Genomic DNA, 19,585 nt, shown 5'->3' with positions numbered 1-19,585 from the left:
CATCAGTAGCTGGGTTATGCTCCGGCATCCCCTCGACCCTGAAAGGGAAAAAACGGACAAGAAGATGAATGAATTAATGAATGATTCTTATCTGTAAGAGTGGAGACAAACACCTGTTTACAAACTATAGATCTATTTCTCTCCTTCCATCCATCCATCCATCTTCCTCCGCTTTATCTGAGACTGGATCGCGGGGGCAGCAGTCTAAGCAAAGATGCCCAGACTTCCCTGTCCCCGGCCACTTCCTCCAGCTCCTCTGGGGGGACCCCGAGGTGTTCTCCAGGCCAGCCGAGAAACATAGTCTCCCCAGCGTGTCCTGGGTCTTTCCCGGGGTCCCCGCCCAGTGGGACATGCCCGGAACACCTCTCCAGGGAGGCGTCCAGGAGGCATCCGGACCAGATGCCCGAGCTACCTCAACTGGCTCCTCTCAATGCGGAGGAGAAGCGGCTCTACTACGAGCTCTCTCCGGGTGACTGAGGTCCTCACTCGATCTCTAAGGGAGCGTCCAGCCACCCTCCGGAGAAAACTCATTTCAGCCGCTTGTAATCGGGATCTCGTTCTTTCGGTCACGACCCAAAGCTCATGACCATAGGTGAGTACTGGGATGAAGATCGACCAGTAAATCGAGAGATTTGCTTTCTGGCTCAGCTCTCTTTTCACCACAACGGACCGGTACAGCGACTGCAAAATGGCGGACGCCGCTCCAATCCACCTGTCGATCTCATGCTCCCATCTTCCCTCACTTGTGAACAAGACCCCAAGATATTTAAATTCCTCCACCTGAGGCAGGAGCACTCCACCCACCGAGAGAGAACAAACTACCTTTCTCCGATCAAGAACCATGGCCTCAGACTTACCAGTGCTGACCCTCATCCCAGTCGCTTCACAGTCAGCTGCAAACCACTCCAATGCATGCTGGAGGTCCTGGCTCGATGGAGCCAACAGAACACCATCATCTGCAAAGAGCAGAGAGGAAATCCTGTGGTCTCCAAACCAGATCCCCTCTGGCTCCTGGCTGCACCTAGAAATTCTGTCCATAAAGACTATGAACAGAACCGGTGATAAAGGGCAGCCCTGCCGGAGTCCAACATGCACCGAGAACAGGTCTGACTTACTGCCGGCCATGCGAACCAAGCTCTTGCTCCGGTCGTACAGAGACCGAACAGTCCTCAGTAAGGCTCCCCGGACCCCATACTCCCAGAGCACCCTCCACAGGACACCACGGGGAACGCGGTCGAACGCCTTCTCCAAATCCACAAAACACATATGGACTGGATGAGCGAACTCCCACGAACCCTCCAGCACCCTGAAGAGGGTGTAGAGCTGGTCCACTGTTCCATGACCAGGACGGAAACCGCACTGTTGTTCTTGGATCTGAGGTTCGACTATCGGACGGACTCTCCTCTCAAGTTCCCTGGCATAGACTTTCCCAGGAAGGCTGAGGAGTGTGATTCCCCAGTAGTTGGAACACACCCTCCGGTCCCCCTTCTTGAAAAGGGAACCACCACCCCAGTCTGCCAGTCCAGTGGTACGGTTCTTGTCTGCCACGCAATGCTGCAGAGAGGTGTCAACCAAGACACTCCCACAGCATCCAGAGACTTGAGGTACTCAGGGCGAACCTCATCCACCCCTGGAGCCTTGCCACCAAGGAGCTCTTTAACTACCTCGGTGACCTCAGCTTGGGTGATGGACAGTTCCACTCCAGTTTCCTCAGCCTCTGCTTCCTCAACGGAAGGCGTGTCAGCAGGGTTGAGGAGATCCTCAAAATATTCCTTCCACCGCCCAACGTCCCCAGCTGAGGTCAGCAGATCCCCACCTGCACTGAAAACGGTGCCTGCAGAAAACTTCTTTCCCCTCCTGAGGCGCCGGAGGGTTTGCCAGAATCTCTTTGAGGCCAACCAATAGTCCTTCTCCATGGCCTCACCAAACTCCTCCCAGGACCGAGTTTTTGCCTCCAAAACAGCCCGGGCTGCAGCTTGCTTAGACTGCCGGCACCTGTCAGCTGCCCTTGGAGATCCACAAGCCAACCAATTTAATTCAATTCAATTTTATTTATATATCCCAAAATCACAAAGAAAATTGCCTCATTGGGCTTTAAAATATGAACAATAGTTAAAAATTAAGACTAAATAAAACTGGTTATCCCTGCCCTTAGACCCTCCCTCCCGGTAAGGAAAAACTCCTAAAAAAACCTGAGTGAGGAAAAAAGAAGAAACCTTAGGGATTCCCACATGAGGGAGGCTTGATAGGACTCCTTCTTCAGCTTGACGGCATCCCTCACTTCCAGTGTCCACCACCGGGTTCAGGGGTTGCCACCACAACAGGCACCAGAGACTCTGCGACTGCAGCTCCATAAAGCAGCAGAGACAATAGAGGTGGAGAACATAGTCCACTCGAACTGAATACCACCAACCTCCCTCGGTACCTGCTTGAAGTTTTCCCGAATGTGGGAGTTAAAGACCTCCCTGACGGAGGGCTCAGCCAGACGTTCCCAGCAGACCCTTACAGTAAGTTTAAGTCTGCCAAGTCTTTCCGGCCCCCGCCAGCGAATCTAACTCACCACAAGGTAATGATCAGTGGACAGCTCTGCCCCTCTCTTTACCCGAGTGTCCAAAACACACGGCCGGAGATCGGCTGAAACAACTACAAAGTCAATCACAGATCTCCTACCTAGAGTGTCCTGATGCCAGGTGTATTGATGGACACCTTTGTGTTTGAACATGGTATTTGTTATGGACAAACTATGACCTGCACAGAAATCCAACAACAAAACGCCGCTCGGGTTCAGGTCAGGGAGGCCATTCCTACCAATCACGCCCCTCCAGGTGCCACTGTCATTGCCCACGTGGGCATTGAAGTCCCCCAGGAGGACGACGGAGTCCCCTGTTGGGGCACTTTCCAGTACCCCTCTAAGAGACACCAAGAAGGCCGGGTACTCTGAACTGCTGTTCGGCCTGTAATCCGAAACCACAGTCAGAGACCTGTCCCCCACCCGAAGGCGAAGGGACACGACCCTCTCATCCACCGGTGTGAACGATGCTGTATAGGAAATCACAAACGCTCTGGATAAAAAGAAATCTGCAGCTGGAATCTTCATTGACGTAAAAAAAAGCATTTGACTCTCAATCATGACATCCTACTGGACAAACTGGAGGTGTACGGGATCAGAGGAGTAGATTCTGGATCAGAGGAGTAGCGCTAAGTTGGGTCAAAAGCTATTTAACAGGAAGGAAACAATTTGTCCAGATTAATGAATTTACATCAGAGGCCAAAGGGATAAGTTATGGTGTCCCACAAGGATCAATTCTTGGCCCGCTGCTGTTCAATATTTACATCAATGATATATTCAATGTTTCAAAACTTTTAAAACTCATTTTATTTGCTGAAGACACAAATATTTTCTATTCTACAGACAATCAAAGGGAACTTATCAATGTGTTGAACACAGAGTTAATCAAAATAAAATCATGGATGGATTACAACAAACTATCTTTGAATCTAGACAAATCTAAAGTGATGTTTTTTTGGTAATTACAAAGCCAACACAGAGCTCTCAATTAAAGTTAACAATGACTTAATCGAAAGTGTAACAGAAATTAAATTCTTAGGGATTGTTATTGATAGCAAACTGAGTTGGAAGCCACACATCAGACACATACAAACTAAAATTTCCAAAATATTTCAATCATAAATAAATCAAAATATATATTAGAATACAACTGTAGATATTTATTGTACTGCTCCTTAATATTACCATATTTCACCTACTGTATAGTGTCAGAAGGCTGCCCTCTGTCTCCCCCTCTGACTGCCACCGCACACAGTCTCCTGAGTATAAGCAACTTCCTGTTTTCTTCTCACTGCATTTCCCATCAGCCCCTGCAGCTTCTCATCTCCAATCACCCTCAACAGCTTAAAGCCAGAGCACCAAGCCAAACTCAGTGCGAAGTATTATTCTCCCTGCTATCCTGTACCTCTATATCGAAATGTTATGACCATAACTTCTGTTCCCTGAAGGAGAGGAACGAGGTACAACACATGTACTATGGGAAACCAGGCACGCGAGGGCGTGGTTTCCCATAGTACATGTGTTGTACCGAGTGAATCGACTAAAAGGGAACCTGCCATTATTGTTGCCGACTTGTTTTGAACTCCACTCTCTCCTGTCAGCTGCCTGCCTCGACTCCTGCCTGCCCTTGACCTCCGCTTATCTCTCCTCTGACAAAGCCAAGCCGTGCCTGACCTTCGCCTGTCTCTGACCACCGTCTGCCTCATCCATGAAATCTCCACGCTGTGCCTGACCTCTGCCTGTCTGACCAGCTTCTGCCCCTCAACTGTTTAATAAACGCTGCATATGGATCCAACTGCCTCTGACTCCGTGTTACATATAGAAGTTTGGGGTAATAATGCTAAGAGTTCACTACATCCTCTCTTTATGCTTCAGAAACGAACCATCAGAATTATACATAAAGACGGTTATCTTGATCACACTAACAATTTATTTTATCACACTAGAATTTTAAAACTGTATGACCTTGTTGATTTTTACACTGCGCAATTTCTATACATAGCTAGTGGGAAAACATTCCCATAAATATCCAGAAACAGTTCTTAGAAAATGAAGGAAGAACAAACTGAGAGGATGCAGGAACTTCAAGGTCAGATTGATAAGAATCACAAAGAAAAGTTTCTGTGTTTCTGTGTGGAACTAAACTCTGGAACAAGTTAAGTAATGATCTGAAACAATGTTCAAGCATTTATTTATTTATTTTTTTTAATCTATTTTTTACTTTAGCCTTGTTATACAATTTTCACAAATGAAAATATAGCACAACTTCCCAGAAAGATACAAATAAAGAAATAATATTATTAGTAATAATAATAATAATAATAAATACAATAAATCATAATTTTAAAGTAAACTAAAGTGAGAAACAACACCCAGAAAAAATAAAATAATGATAATAATAATAATAAAAAAAATAAAAATAAAAACGTAGCTTTAGGGCCGGGACTCCAGTCCTTTTTCGTTATCTATAATAGTAATAAATCCAACCTATTCAATTCTATTTTCCATCATACATTTGAAAACACTGTTTGCATAACATATTTAGACATTGTACATTTCAATTCATATAAAATCAGATGTGGATTTTTGAATATATTGTAGACATTTTTTCCACATGGATTTAAATATGTCACTCTCCAACTGCAGTGAATATGTTTAGGCATTTATAAATTCAAGAAAATGTATAAATAAACTCTAATCTCACAATATGAAGTTAAGACAAGTTATTCAAAATAAAAAACCGGCTGGATGTGAACTCTGACCCGATTCTGAGCTGCTGAGACCTTCACAGTCTCTCAGTCATAACAACGAAGAACTGTCACGTGGCCTTAAACTTGTTCCTAAGCTGTGATGTAGCACTGATTCTGCTCAAATTCCTGATTCTTTTCTTTTCAACTTATTATTTTTTATTATGAACATTATTTGATTAATACAATCTGCACAAATTGTCTTTTTTTTAATAGAATGGTTTGATTTTTTTCTCCATTAACTAATGAAGATGGTTTTTACTCATTACTTTTTCTATTTTTTATAATAATTCTTTGATTAATTCAATCTGCACTAATTGTCTTTTTTTAATGAGAATATTTAGATTTTTACTGCGTTAGCAAATGAAGATGATTTAATTATTACTTTTTGTATTATCATAATTCTTTAAAAACAATCCACACAAAGTCTCTTTTTTTCAATTAGAATATTAGATTATTGTTACAGATTAATATAAATGATTTGTAGTGGATGCTTTGAAACGTGATTACATCAATGATATTAATGATCCTTAATAGCCTGATTTTATTAATATTTGATATTAAGTCCTGAACCGGATATTGATAATTCATGTAGAGAAAATGGTCGAGTCGGGGTGGGATTATATAAGTTTACTTCCTTCCACTCCCTTTCAAGCGATCAACTTGTGATTCATTATGTGATATGTTATTTCATGTATTATAACCTGATTGCTTGAAATAAACCATTTCATTCATTCATTCATTCATTCATTCATTCACTTTCTATGCCCACAGACTTGCCCTACTCAGCATCAGAAACCTTAACTTTTAGTTTGTGTTATCCCAACACACTCTCAGTAAAATGCGTACATATTCCACGACTTTTCACTCTGAAATACCGTGTATAATATACGCCAGACACGGTTTTTGCGTGCATATGATACGCAATGGTAGAGAATAGGTTACGCCGGCGTACAATATACACGACTTTAGGTTTCGTTTTGATCACGTGGTCAGAAATCCTTCGGCTCTTTTCTAAATGACGTCGTTCCCGGTTAAGGTTAGGATTACGGTTATGGTTAGGGTTAGAAAAGCAAATTGATCGTTTGTGGGGCTGTCTGTGATGCTCAAGCCTCCACCAGGGGACGTGTCAAACGTCGAAAACACATTTTAACACGTTTACGACCGTGCGTATTATATGCACGCAAAAACCGGTTTTGGCGTATATTATACACGGTATTTCCCAAATCGTGGCACATGTACGCATTTTACTGAGACTGGGCTGGTTATCCAGGTGGTTAAGTAGGCACTTTTTAAATTACTGTCATGCTCTTCAAACAGGGCAAACAGACTGTACAAACATTTAGACATTATTCTAATTCTTGCAGTATAATTATGTCTTATTAGTCAGATTGGAGAAAAGACATCACTGTTTAGATATATGTACCGCCTTCCTGTGGTTCCCCACAGCTGATTCAGAACCCTGAGGCTGAGTTCACACTGTCTTCAGCGCCCAAGCGACCACTTCCAATGAAAAGTCTGTGTAAACGTGTAAACATGCACATGACTGGTATGAATGTAGCAAAACATTTCCCTTTGTCAGTGCTTTCTAGCCCTCGCTCTGCATGTACTCAATCTTATATTCTTGTGAAACACAGGTGGCTTTAATGACATTTTAAAAGTTTGACCCCCCCAACAAAAAAGCTCAAGTTGTCATTTTAAACCATGCAAATACAACTTCTAATGTACATAACCACTTTCTTAGTGCAAGCTTTTTTTGTACAACAACATTTATGTAGAATACACATTATCTGTCAGCATAAGGTTTGTGTTCAACTATTTTCCAGCATGCTAGTTATATCCGTCTTCCTCATCAGTCTTGGTGCCTTTACGGAGCCGTTGGAAGCAATGGACTGTGGAAGCCAAGAGAAAACTGGCCACTATTGCAGCGACTGAGGCAGAGATACCAGAAAAAATTACTATAAGGTAGTCGGTAAGGGTCAGGACATTAGTGCAGTCTTTGAAGCTGTCCTCAGAGAGTAACTTAAGAGGAATGCGATGTCCATCCTCGGATAAGGAACACTCTAACCCCTCGATACCTACAAAGAAAAAAAAAAACAAAAAACAACACAGTGAGCCCGGATGGTATCAAATTTCTTATCTTGTGTCTATTGTTCCATGAAACAAACACTTTCTATCTGTATAAGTGGGAGCAACATTGTGTGTGGGTAAAAAAATGTGGTAGAAAAACCTCCAAAGTTTGTCCTCAATACATAACTAACCACGACAAAGTATAATAGAATGTGCTCTTGTGGTAGATTTCAACGTTTTTTTTTATATTACCAAGATGCAAATGTCCCAGTTTTGCTCCCTTGTCTTTTTTCAGAAACATTTAGTTTTTAGTTTTGAAATACGTAATTGCATGGAGTTGTGTGAGAAGAAGATGGTAACAGAGGGAAGCAACATCATAAAACATCCAGGTCTAAATAGCAAACTAGAATGGGCGGGGCCTGTCTACACACACACTTGTTGGCCAAAATAGTCTCCACATTTAAACTAGTCAATGTGTTCAATGCAACTATAACAGCAGCTCACACGCTCCATCATACAAACCCATTCAGATAAAGACTTTCATTCTGTTGCACGAACTATTAGTGCTAAGGTAAGCTGACACCTGTGCTCAGGTGAGTGTTTATGTTTTGCTGAGGTGGGTGATGATTGAATGTACTCAGGGAAGGAGCACCGGGCCTCTGATCAGAGAATTGCAGGTTCGGTTTCTGCCATGCCCGTGCATGTGTTAAAAGTCCTTTGGCCAGACGCTGAACTCCACATTGCTCGTGGTGGTAATAGGTTAGTGCTAGTGTTTGGTAGTGGAGCCGCCATCATTGTGTATGTGTGTGCACGGGTGGGTGGCAGTAACGTGCAGTCAGGTGAGGCTGCACTGGTGCTCTAAGCCTCGCCTGCCTTGAACCTCACCCCATGTCTCAGGTGAATGGGATTGCGACTGTAAAGCACTTTGGGCCTTCAAGGTAGGTAGTAAAGCACTATAGAAGTACACACCCTTTACCATAATTAAATCCACGTTGAGCTGGCACATGAATCAATACAATAGCAATACACAGAAGGGCATTGGTGGAGATACCAGAGGAGCCAAACACCAACTCCTGGTTTAGAGAACAGTCACTCAGGACCTCAGGCCAAGACACACCAGACTGTGCACAGCCTGGATTGATTACTTGAAAGCCTATGACTCAATGCCACACACCTGGATCGCTGGATGATGTGTACAACATCAACAGGACTCGAGGAGCCAGCCCCGGTGTGGTTGTGGGAAACCACCTTTGAAGTCAACGGTAAATCGCTTGCTCAAGTGTCCATCAAATGTGGCATATACCACTGCTGTTCTGCATAGGTCTGAACCCCCTCAGCCAAATAATCAACAAAGCTGTTTATAGAAAGCAACTCAGGAATCTATTTGACATATGTACACAGATATTCTCATATTCTCAGCCAAAACAGAAGTAGGCCTACATGTATGCAACAGACGTCATTGTTTATTTTTGAAGCTTTTATTTCTTTGTAAAAATGTGGCTATATCTTTACTTGCTTTGACAGCTGCATGCAACATTAGTGGTAACCCTTAGCACATGAATCTTCTTTCTGCTGTAACACTAAGGTTTCATTGAATCATAATATGACAAATGTAGAATGAGCTGTGATGGTTATACTTCTGGAATAAGATGCAAATAGGACAAGTAACTTCTGATTAGTCATTATTTTTATTAATCATTTGTAATAATATAATAATAATTTAGGGCTGCACGGTGGCGCAGTGGTTAGCGCTCTTGCCTCACAGCAAGAAGGCCCCGGTTCGAATCCCGGCTGGGACCTTTCTGTGTGGAGTTTGCATGTTCTCCCCGTTCATGCGTGGGTTTTCACCGGGGACTCCGGCTTCCTCCCACCGTCCAAAAACATGCTTCATAGGTTAATTGGTGACTCTAAATTGCCCCTAGGTGTGAATGTGAGAGTGAATGTGTGTGATTGAGGCCCTGTGACAGACTGGAGACCTGTCCAGGGTAAACCCCGCCTTCGCCCATCAGTAGCCGGGTTAGGCTCTGGCACCCCCGCGACCCAGAAAGGGAAGGAGCGGACAAGAAGATGAATGAATAATAATAATTTAGTGATACTACTCCTTTTATTGATACTTCTTATCAATCTGGTATTCTCATCAATACTGTTCTGTGTGAAAATGAGGACGGGGAAGATAAATAACAAACTATGTAGTTAAAAACCTTTTTTTTCAGAACAAATGAAAACAACATTAATTTAATGTCCTTTAAAATAAAATGATCAATAATGAATCTTTGTAATAATACCTTACACTTTAAGGTAACGACTTAAAAAAAAATTGCATATTAAGAGCCAAAATGCAGAGAATATCAAACAACTTCCTTAATTCTAAAAGTGGTAACAGTGGAAACACTGACAGCATTTTAATTCATTCCACCTTTTTAGCTTGAAAGAATGTATTATTGAGGTACAACATGAACTTTCAGCTTGTTAACATTCTTTGATCGTTGTTTTACAGTGCAGGGAGCTGTATTTATTTTCTTTCTCCTTTTTATTAAAGTTTCCTGCACTTATCTTTGATGGACACTTTAGTCACATGCTCCACTTGCGTACTGCTACCTGTTGAAACAAGAGCGGCTGCTGTTTCACTTGGACAGTCAGACGATGCACACCTATCCGCTAGAATCTGGTGTATTTTAGCACGGCGTTTGGACAGGTTATTGCCGTTACCGACCCCACAGCCACATTTTTGTTACATGTGAGACAGAGTGCATCAGATGTCTGCAGTCAATTAAAAAACTACAGACACTCTTTGGACTTTTTGGCTCGCGGCAGCTCTGCCATCCGCATGCATTTGTAGTCAGTGTCCACTGACAGTTTGCCGTCAGCGGACAGTTGACGCACACTATTCCATATTCCTTTGTGCGCTCTCGTGCACATATTGAGAGAATGTGCCACATAGGCATTCCCTCCCCTTCACTCAAGAGCAGGAAAAGCAGCGTGGAGAGAGCGAGGCCGGATTGAAATAAAGAAGTGCACGCTGTGTCCGCGCTCCTGCCACTCTGCTACGCCAGTACCGTTAACAATACCGTTAAGGCTGAAACTTATAGGTCCGGTAAATATTGATGACTTGGTGATAGTAGTATAGAGCAATCCTTCTAGGAAATCTTTGTGTCCAACCCCCTCCTCCTGTTAAGCTGCGCTCAGACCGAATGCGATTTGCATGACAAATTTGCTTTGGCCGCCCCTCTCTCGCAGTGTTGAGAATTCTCTGTTCCTCACCTGTCCAAACATTTGTTCATAAGCTTGATGCTCCGGTCACTTGTGGGAGGAGTTACCATCAGATGTTTTCAGTCTAATCGCTACATGGAGCGGTGTATATCCCATTTACAATGCATTGAAGACATGGGTGATGAGTGATCAGGTTTATTTATTTTGTAGACCTCTACAAAAACATCTCCACGTCTGGATTCAAGAGATCATTCAGAGATTCTCCAGGTAGCAGGAGCTTCACTCCCACTGCTGTGTCTGGAGGATAACTGCTTCCGTAGCGTTTCCATCTCTGAGCGAGTTGGAAGACTTTACCCAAGAGGGCAAAAATAAGAACAAGAATAAGTTTAGGGAAGAGTTTTTTTTATCATTGTTTCGACTAAAATAAGAAAAATATCCTAAACTTCATGAGGTCTGACCAGGCTGCCTCCCCAGTTCTCTGTCTGACCACCAGCTTGCCAACCAGGAGCCGGCGCAGTGATTGTGATGACTCCAGCTCCATGGGCTCTGCGACAGGCTGTCCAGGGTGTACCCGCAATCGCCCAACAGTAGCCGGGATGGGCTCCAGAAACCCTGTCGCCTCGAAAGGTATACAGCTGGTTAATAAAATATTCAAGAGGAGAAGAACTATTGAACTGATTGACTATATTGGAAGTGTTTTCACTGAAAACATCACATGCCCAAAGTTGAGTCCCTGATAATTTGACACTGAATCTTAAATATTTTAACTCTGGCCACACTGTGCCCCAATTGTGCTGCAGGACCTTAGAGTGCATCTGGGCGATTGACTTAACATTGAAACTGGTTGCCTCTACCACACGAATCGTGTGAACACAGCTTGAAGCAGCTTAATTCTTACCTGATGGGAGCTTGTGTTGGTTTGCTTTCATCCACATAAACAGTTTGGCAAATTGGCAGTTGCACAGCCAGGGATTGCCCTCCAGACGCAGAACTTGCAGGGAAGGAAGGGGCTCCAGAACTCCAACATCAAGAACAGTGAAACCATTTTGTTGCAGCTCCAACTCCCTCAATGAAGTTAACCCCACAAAAGCATTTTTTCGAACCATGCTCAGGTAGGGGTTATTTCCAAGTCGTAGCTTGATAAGACTCCTTGATTCCTCAAAAGTTTCTGAAGGGATTTCTGTTAAATTGTTGCACCCTAGGTCCAAGAAGACTAATCTAGATGAGGTGCTCAGGGTACCAGGCTCGAGCTGCGAGAGGGAGTTGTTCCTTAGATCCAGATAGACCAAATCAGTATAAAGAACAAGGAAATCAGCGGGGATCCAAGGAATCCAATTGTTGGAGAGCAAAAGACGACGAACATTCAAAGGGATAGAGTCTGGGACTCGAGTAAGGCCTCGGTTTGTGCAGTTTACGGTGTGGTGATCGGGACACAAGCACCTGAAAGGGCAGTTGTGGCCTCTTGTGAGTAAGGAAGAGGAAATCAATGCAAGGAGAGGCTGAAGCCAATTAATGCATGGTAGCATTGTCAGACAGCATTAACAAGGAGATTTGGGGTTAGGGTTAGGTTTGGACGTATCGATAGGATGAGAGGGAAGATTGAGGAAACAAAATGAAAGCTAAAAATCACAGAGGGGGAGAAAAAAACGTCAAATTTTGCAGAACAAAATATTGGCATCCTATTGTGCCATCTGCATCACAAGGGAAGAAAGAAATGCACAACGTGGAAATGCAAAAGAACATTGTGTTGCAGGGAATCGGTCAGAAAATATCAGCCTGTTGGCTCTGAGGAAAGATGGGGGAGGAGCAAAAGACACAGGAGGAGGGGGAGTGTGGAAAGAGCCAGGATTAACACAGACGCAACAAACAAGCTAAAAAGAAGCAGAGGCGGCTGTATTTGTGAAGCTTGACAAGAGCTGCGTCCTGGGCCCACCATCCTTCTTCTGTCAGCCAATGAGGAGAAGCAGCTGCGGCATCATCAGCTGGATCAGTTGAGCAGAACGCAGACCATCACCACAAACTGAAAGCAGGAGCTCCTTTACCCAGACAGACCTGCAGTTCGGATGGGGATGCCTCTAGCATCTGTGACTTGCATGTGACGTTTCAGCACACGTGGTCTTCGACAGCTACAACCGTTCCCTCAACTCTGTCTCCTCCCGCAGTCTTGTACTTTTTCCCTCCACCTCTGCTTTTCTCGCTGGAATCATTAAGGATTGTTTCCTTGTTGTGATGGCTAAGCATCGACTGTCAAACAAAAAGTATTCATTCTCCTAAAGTTCTGTTTTTTATTAGAAAAAACAGCCCTGAAGTTTTTTTTAATTAATTAATTTAAAAAAAATGTTATATTACAATATAAGTATACTGATCAAATATTTTTAGCTATGTAAACTATTTCATTTGAAACCTATTTTACAAGTGACCCTGCTTTAATTTTTAATTAATAACATATTACTTACTGTTTAAATCCTCCTGCAATTTCACAAAGTCATAGATTCCTTTATGCAAAAATGGTGACTAAAAATCCAATGCACAGAATGTTTTTGCTCCGCCCAGTCATGCATAAAAAGTAGGTCATGCTCAAAGCCACATCACAGACAGGCATGGGAGCACACAGTGAGTATTTTATAGATGTACTCACAGTGAAGTCATTTCCATCTGAGATACTGTCATTCCATATCAGGCTTTGCAACATGGTGGTATAATTTTTTTTTAAAGCCTAGAGTTACAAAAGATCTTCAGCACAAAATTCCAAAAGCAACATTGGAATGATCAGGTTAAACACACACACAAACACAAAATGAAAAACAAAAAGAAGACATGGTGAAACTGTTGGAGCGTTACCTGCATATCTACGCTCCATGTTAGGACAAGACTTCCTGATTTGCCTTCATTGGTAAAGTTTAATTGTTTGAGTAATTGAGCTGTTAAAAGGAAGGGAACGCCAGTGATAACTGGTGATGAGACAACTGGGAGACTGCAAGTTTATTCTTGGTACAAAAAATAACCAGTAAAAAAGCAGTTCACACTTATATTTACCAAAACATCATAGCTATACCTAATTTCAAGGATTCAATGTTTTTTATTTGCCATATACGCATCAACTCACATTGAGACACATTGAAATTCTTGTGCAAAACTCTCAGAGTCACAGTTTAGGTTAAGGAACAATAGGATTTTCTGTAAAAGTTTAAATAACAGTGTTAATCATTAGGTAGATTTTAAGTTGAAAATAACAGAATAAAAACGTTTATTGAATGGTAAAAGGCAAAACTGACTTCTAAATGGGTTTAAGGTGCAATAGATTACTTCCTTATTTGTAAATGTAATAAAAGAAGTTAAAGATTAAACTGTCACTTAATGAATTAGCTTATTAAATGTAAAAATGCATTTATGTTTTGCAAGAATCAATTGCATAAAACAGGTCAACAAGTCCAAACAGGCCCCACAATGCGGGTAAGGTCTGTGGCCCCAGAGTCTGCTCAAAGGTAGAATATACAGGAGGTACCACAGACGATGAACAATCTGCCAATCCCTTTTCTTCTGCCGCGCCCTCCAGTGTTTTGAACTCAACTATAAACAATGACCCATCTACCTCTGAACACCTCAATTTCTCTCTACAATTCTTTCAAGAAAGTGAGGTACTTGGGGAATTATTTAATTTAGATACTCATAAATCTGCCGGATCGGATACTTTGGACCCATTTTTCTTAAAGCTGGGTAAGCACATAATTGCATCTCCAATTTAACCTTTCCTCGTAAACATTTTCCTGAGTGGAAATCAGCTGTTATCACCCCTCTCTTTGAAGGAGGTGATGCTTCAGATTTAAATTGTTATAGACCTATCTCCATCTTACCCTGTTTATCCAAGGTTCTGAAAAAACTGGTCAACAAACAACTAATTAATCATCTTAAAACTCACAGTACTCAGATCCCCATGGAGCCCGGTTTCCGAAGTGGACACAGCCGTATCTCAGCAACTCTGAAAGCGCTGAATGACATAATTTGTGCCACTGATAAGAGAGAGTATTGTACAGCTGTGTTTGTCGATTTAGCTTAAGCCTTTGATTCTGTTGACCACTCTGTGCTTCTTACCCGACTCCATCACATAGGTCTCTCAAGGGATTCTGTTGCTTGGTTCAGAAATCACTGCGGTCTCCGCCCCTTTTTAAAGTGAAGGATGTTCAAATATGAGTTCCTCATTAACATTTTGAGAACATTCACATTAGATACTGCATGCTTCCACCACGCAGAAATCAAAATGACATGTCCATTCATAGAGGATCATGTAGACGAGAAGGCTGGATTAATCCAGAGGGAACGTTATTTATGTCGGGAGACGATTTGGAGGACACGAGTCGATTGTCTGCAGTTTCCCCGATTCATTTTTATTTGAGCGATATTATAAATAGTGAGTTTTTCCAGGGACTTGCTATTTATAATGCAGAGTTTTCTTTTCCTCAGTTTAAACTCGGGGTGTAACGGATCACGGATAATCCATGGTCCATACGGATCAGAAGCCACGGTTCGGGACACGTGTGTACCGCGGACCACTCCAACCCCCACCCCCCGTGCATACACCTCATGCTGGCATAATTTAAATCAATTGTCCGTTCACATCAACGGAATTCGCGTCAAATTCATGTAAATCATCTTTGGTTTAAAGGAGCACGTGAATAAAGTGTAGATTATCAAAGAAAAGTGGAGGAAATTTGAATGAAAGGAGGTGAAATGAATATGGATACTGGCACTGTAAATTAATGAACAATAAATAATGATTAACATTAATATTATGCCTCAATAATAATAATAAATTATCTTCTATAAAGTGTAAAAGGAATTAAAATGCAGCATTCTGAATTTTTATTTACACAGTCTTTGTTCTTTGAAGTGAGAAGACCATTTGAAATACTCTGCATTTTAGCTCTTCGGAGCTTTGTTATTGTTTTTCCCTTAAAATACGTGTTATTGTATTAATTGTTAATTTTATTCTTATGTTTGAAAGGGCATTAAATTAATGTATTGTGTTTTAAATTGTTCAAACAAAGTTTTTGAAGAAAATTAAAATACATTTTTGTTTTAAAAATAGTTATAAATCATAGATTACCAAGGTAATATAATGGTTTTGGAATATTTGCCATATCGTGATGCATTGGCATCGTGAGCCAAATACTGTACACAGCAGGTGTTTCGCTGAGTTTTAAATGAGCTCCATTTAAAACTAAAAATCTGGAAGTCAGAAGACAGAAAAGACAGACCACAAGCACCCAACCTCTGCACAAAGAAATAAAAAAAAGAGACATGATGGTGATAAGACAGAGGAAAAGGCAGGAAACATCACAGAAGCCTGACAGGAAAGGATACATACATTATTTATTTCATTTTTGATTTGTTTGTCCCCTCTGATTCAGTCTGAAACTTAAGCCTAGATTGTACAATCACTAACAATTGATTACAGCTAAAAACGTGTTCTTTTGTTGTGTGTGTTTGTTTTGTTTTATTTTAATTTTTTATTTTATTTTATTTGTGAACCGTTAAAATCTATATCTGTTCCCGCCAACTGAGTAGCTGGGTGAGGCTTCTCGGCTCCAGCGAGCGTGCACGTGACTCAGCGAAAACTGAGGGTGTAATTCCTCCTCCATTCTGTAGGGGTCTCAGTACTCCTCATGGTACACAGGAAGACATATTTGTTTTTGTCACGTGATAGGAAGTGAGTACTAAACTCACTAAACTGTTACGCTGTGAGTTTGGTGTCGTCGAAAAGACTGTCATACATGAAGGGGGAAGAAGGACCGCTGCTTATGAAATATTTCCGAACCTCTCGCCTGTCTATCCGAACCAGCAGCAACTTGTCGGTGTCTCCGCGCGCACGGGCCGGCTTATCTTGATCTCGTATGCTAAATTTGGCTAACAGGCGGACTTGGGGGATCCAACCTTGGCCGTCCTGTCAGCAGAACGTCGCCGTGCTGATGGTTCGTTGTCCTGACCTTTTTCTCCGCTGAGCTCGCGTTGGGTCTGCAGTAGTAACTGATGAGCAGCGGACAGGCGGAGCCGAGTTGTCGCTGTCCCCGTTCTTCTGTCTGCAGCGCTTCGCTCAGTCGGAGTCCACCATCGTTAGTGTTGCTAACCGGACTTGGACCGGAGCAAGGCCCATGAGACGGTGAGCCCGATCCTCCATCAGCGAACCCGGTTTTTGTGTGTTGGTGTCAAACCCTTTGGTGTGTTGGTTCTGGTGTTTCTGACAGAACACATTGAAAATAGAAAGTCTGGACAGCAACTTAACTGCTCTGGTAACACAGAGGTTTGGGTCGCGTGATGGTGACGCACGAGCGCTGTTGGGTAAATATGTGTGCGGCTGAACTATTCAAACTCAGAACAAGTTCTCCATAAGAAGTTCAGTCTGCAGACTAACAAGACGGTGTCAATTTTGGTTTTCTAAATCATTAACCTTTTAGTCAATTTCTCAAAGTAATTATTAAAAAACTTCCAATGTTCTCAGATATTAGGGACCACAAGCCAAAATTTTTCATGAGCCTGAGACAAAATTTGGTGATCACAAATGATAGATATTTTAATTCTGAATAAAATAAAACAAAAATTAGCTCAAAAGACTAAGAATTAAGCAAATTATTAATATTTTACCTCTTGTGATCGTCTTTATTTTGCGGATAGAAAATAATAGGAAAACTTGGTAACCGTGTTGCCAGATTACGTAGATTTCCAGCCCAAAGTCATCTGAAAACCGCCAGACCCAGTCTGGAGCATGGAAACTTGTTTTTTCCTACTGTTAGGGTAAAACTCGCCGTTTGACTGATTTAGCATCCAAGTGACAGAACTATAACCGAGAGAATCCGGTAATTTTTCAAAATAAAAGATTTTTAAAAATAAAAGACAGTTGAGATTTTTATGATTAAAGTAACTAAAATACACCTAAATGACATCAAACCAGTCTTAAGTTACTTGCCGAAAGAAAAGTTTACCTGCAATTTCAAGATCATAACCACCCAATTGGGCGGAGAACTGGCCAATCTGGCAACATTGTTCCTTAGTAATTACAAGCACGGATTTCAAATGAGCAAAAATTTGTATTATTTTTTTTAAACTACATCTTCCTTATCTTTGCTCAAAATGTACCGGTAATTAGATTTTCATAGGAAATTATTCAGGTGCTTTACCTAATTTCTATGTTTTAATTAATTGTTTTATTAATATAATTAGGTAAATTCATCAAGCACTACAATTGATGAAATCAACAACAATTTTTTTTCCTCAACTAAGGGAATTTAAGAAATTTAAACACACACATTTCCAGTTCATAACACTTTTATTTTTAGCTTAATCACCAATCTGGGAAACATCCACAATACTCAGTTATCGAACATTAGCCTTCAATAATGATCTCCAGACTTCCATCCTTGTAGTCATCTATCAATCTGTAGCTGTACACAGCATCATCTCCATCATAAATAACATTAAACCAGGAGGGAAATCCAGGGACCTGGGAAATAACTTTTCCTATGTAGATTTCACCATCTGCAAATAAGTGGCGTACTCTTTTTCCCGGCAAGAATGGGATGGTCTTTTTTTCTTGGGCACACTTGGAGACTGTCTTGGAAGAACCTGCAGCCACAGCAGATTGGATGAGAAACAACAGATTATCTTTCAGTTCAGTCCATGGCTTAGCTTTAGCTTTCCCTGTACTGTCTTTTCTGGAAACAATGAACACATCCTTCCTCCCTCTGGGGTCCTGCTGTAGCACTTCCTGTCGGAAACGAAGCTGATTTACAAGGGCTCGGAATCTCTCAGCATCACTATCACACTGCTGCATTTTGCTATCAAGATCTTTCTCTGATTGCCATAGACCTGCATCAATAATTATTTCCGTCAAATTTTTCTTCTTTTCAAATTTTTTTCTCCTGCTTTCGGCCAAAGCCTCTACTGCCTTTTGTTGCTTTTCTGTATGATGCTTTATGATGCTGGCCTCCCTTTCTTTGAATTTGGCCTCCATCTCCTTTCTTCTTTTTCTCACATCACCCACTAGTTGTTCAAGCTTTGCAGGAGGTAACATAGACACCCACTTTGATGTTTTGTTGAAGGAGTACATCAGATATGCTTCATTTGTGATGGCAGATGCATTTGGCCTGTGGTGAACGAGGTAGTCTAAGACACCGAATATTCTTTCTGGATTTTTGTTGCTTTTTGGAGCTGCTTTTGTGACACTTCTCAAATTCTCACCAGAATCCCAAAATTTCCCACCTGGAAGATGTTCCTTGACAGACCTCTCTAGATAAGTTTTTAGGGCAAGCAGAACTGGTTGGAGTATTTGTCCACAAAGTTCATCAAAATCACTTTTCCTCATCAGATGGTGAAAAACTTCATCTTTTTCAATGAAGTGGTCAGGAAAGGGACTCGCACCCTGCATGAAGGAGAAGAGCGATTCTGCATTCTCAGAGCACTCATCAAGGAAATCCACCAAGTTTTTGTAGTGGGTGTTCAAATCGAGAATGTGTCCATCTCCTTCTGTGAGACGCCACAGTGGAGTGGTGATCAGTTTTCGCAAAAGACCAAGAGCCTTGCAACCAGCGAGGTAGTATTCGTTTTCAGAATATTTCAGAACTTGTTTAACAAGCCTGTTTGGATCTTTTATTGTCTCCAAGCACTCAACAATGTGCTGAATCAAAAAAAACACATTCCCACCAAGAAAAAAAATATATTGAATCTATTGCCTTTGAAGTTTAAGATGAGTGGGAGGTGTTGGGAAAGTTGTATTCGTTCTAAATGCGTTTTCCAGTGTCTGTGAACACCCGATTTCTCATCCCCCCCCTTAGATAGGACCTTGCACACAGTTCGAACTAATCTGATTGTTCCACTTTCCCCATGATTTTTTTCATTTTCATCATCTAAATCTTCCTCTGAAGAGAAGTGCAGCTGCTCATGAGCCAACAATGCGGCAGATGCTGTATCAGCCATCCCAACAAGGAGATGTAGACCA

At 41.8% G+C, this 19,585-nt stretch overlaps 2 protein-coding genes across 4 annotated transcripts in view; one reads left to right on the top strand and one right to left on the bottom strand.

The window, feature by feature from the left end:
* Positions 1–6,550: 6,550 nt before the first annotated feature.
* LOC112145053 (leucine-rich repeat-containing protein 38-like) lies at positions 6,551–12,122 on the bottom strand. The gene is made up of 2 exons (XM_024270059.2): positions 11,495–12,122; positions 6,551–7,394 (listed from the first exon to the last, which is right to left on the bottom strand). Exons 1-2 carry the CDS (start codon positions 12,120–12,122, stop codon positions 7,147–7,149), a joined length of 876 nt encoding a protein of 291 aa, XP_024125827.1. The 3' UTR covers positions 6,551–7,146.
* A 3,484-nt stretch (positions 12,123–15,606) lies between these two features.
* Positions 15,607–19,585, top strand: part of vps13d (vacuolar protein sorting 13 homolog D) — a 93,347-nt gene continuing 89,368 nt past the window's right edge. For 2 of the 3 annotated variants that reach the window (XM_024270030.2, XM_024270029.2), the window contains exon 1: positions 15,607–16,753. The gene's annotated coding sequence lies outside the window, so the exon portion shown is untranslated. The remainder of the gene's footprint in view (positions 16,754–19,585) is intronic. The other variant, XM_024270031.2, reaches the window with a different exon arrangement.

This window comes from Oryzias melastigma, linkage group LG5 (assembly GCF_002922805.2).
Source record: "Oryzias melastigma strain HK-1 linkage group LG5, ASM292280v2, whole genome shotgun sequence".
NCBI lineage: Eukaryota > Metazoa > Chordata > Actinopteri > Beloniformes > Adrianichthyidae > Oryzias > Oryzias melastigma.
Note: the sequence above shows the minus strand (reverse complement) of the source record. Positions and strands in the feature narration are given on the sequence as shown.

What these genes read in the sequence shown, in the direction of transcription:
- LOC112145053 (XM_024270059.2), bottom strand. Translation starts at nt 12,122, where the DNA reads ATGCTACCATGCATTAATTGGCTTCAGCCTCTCCTTGCATTGATTTCC. An exon ending in CCAACACAAGCTCCCATCAG is followed by an intron (nt 7,395 to 11,494) that starts GTAAGAATTAAG and finishes TTTTCTTTGTAG; the next exon opens with GTATCGAGGGGTTAGAGTGT.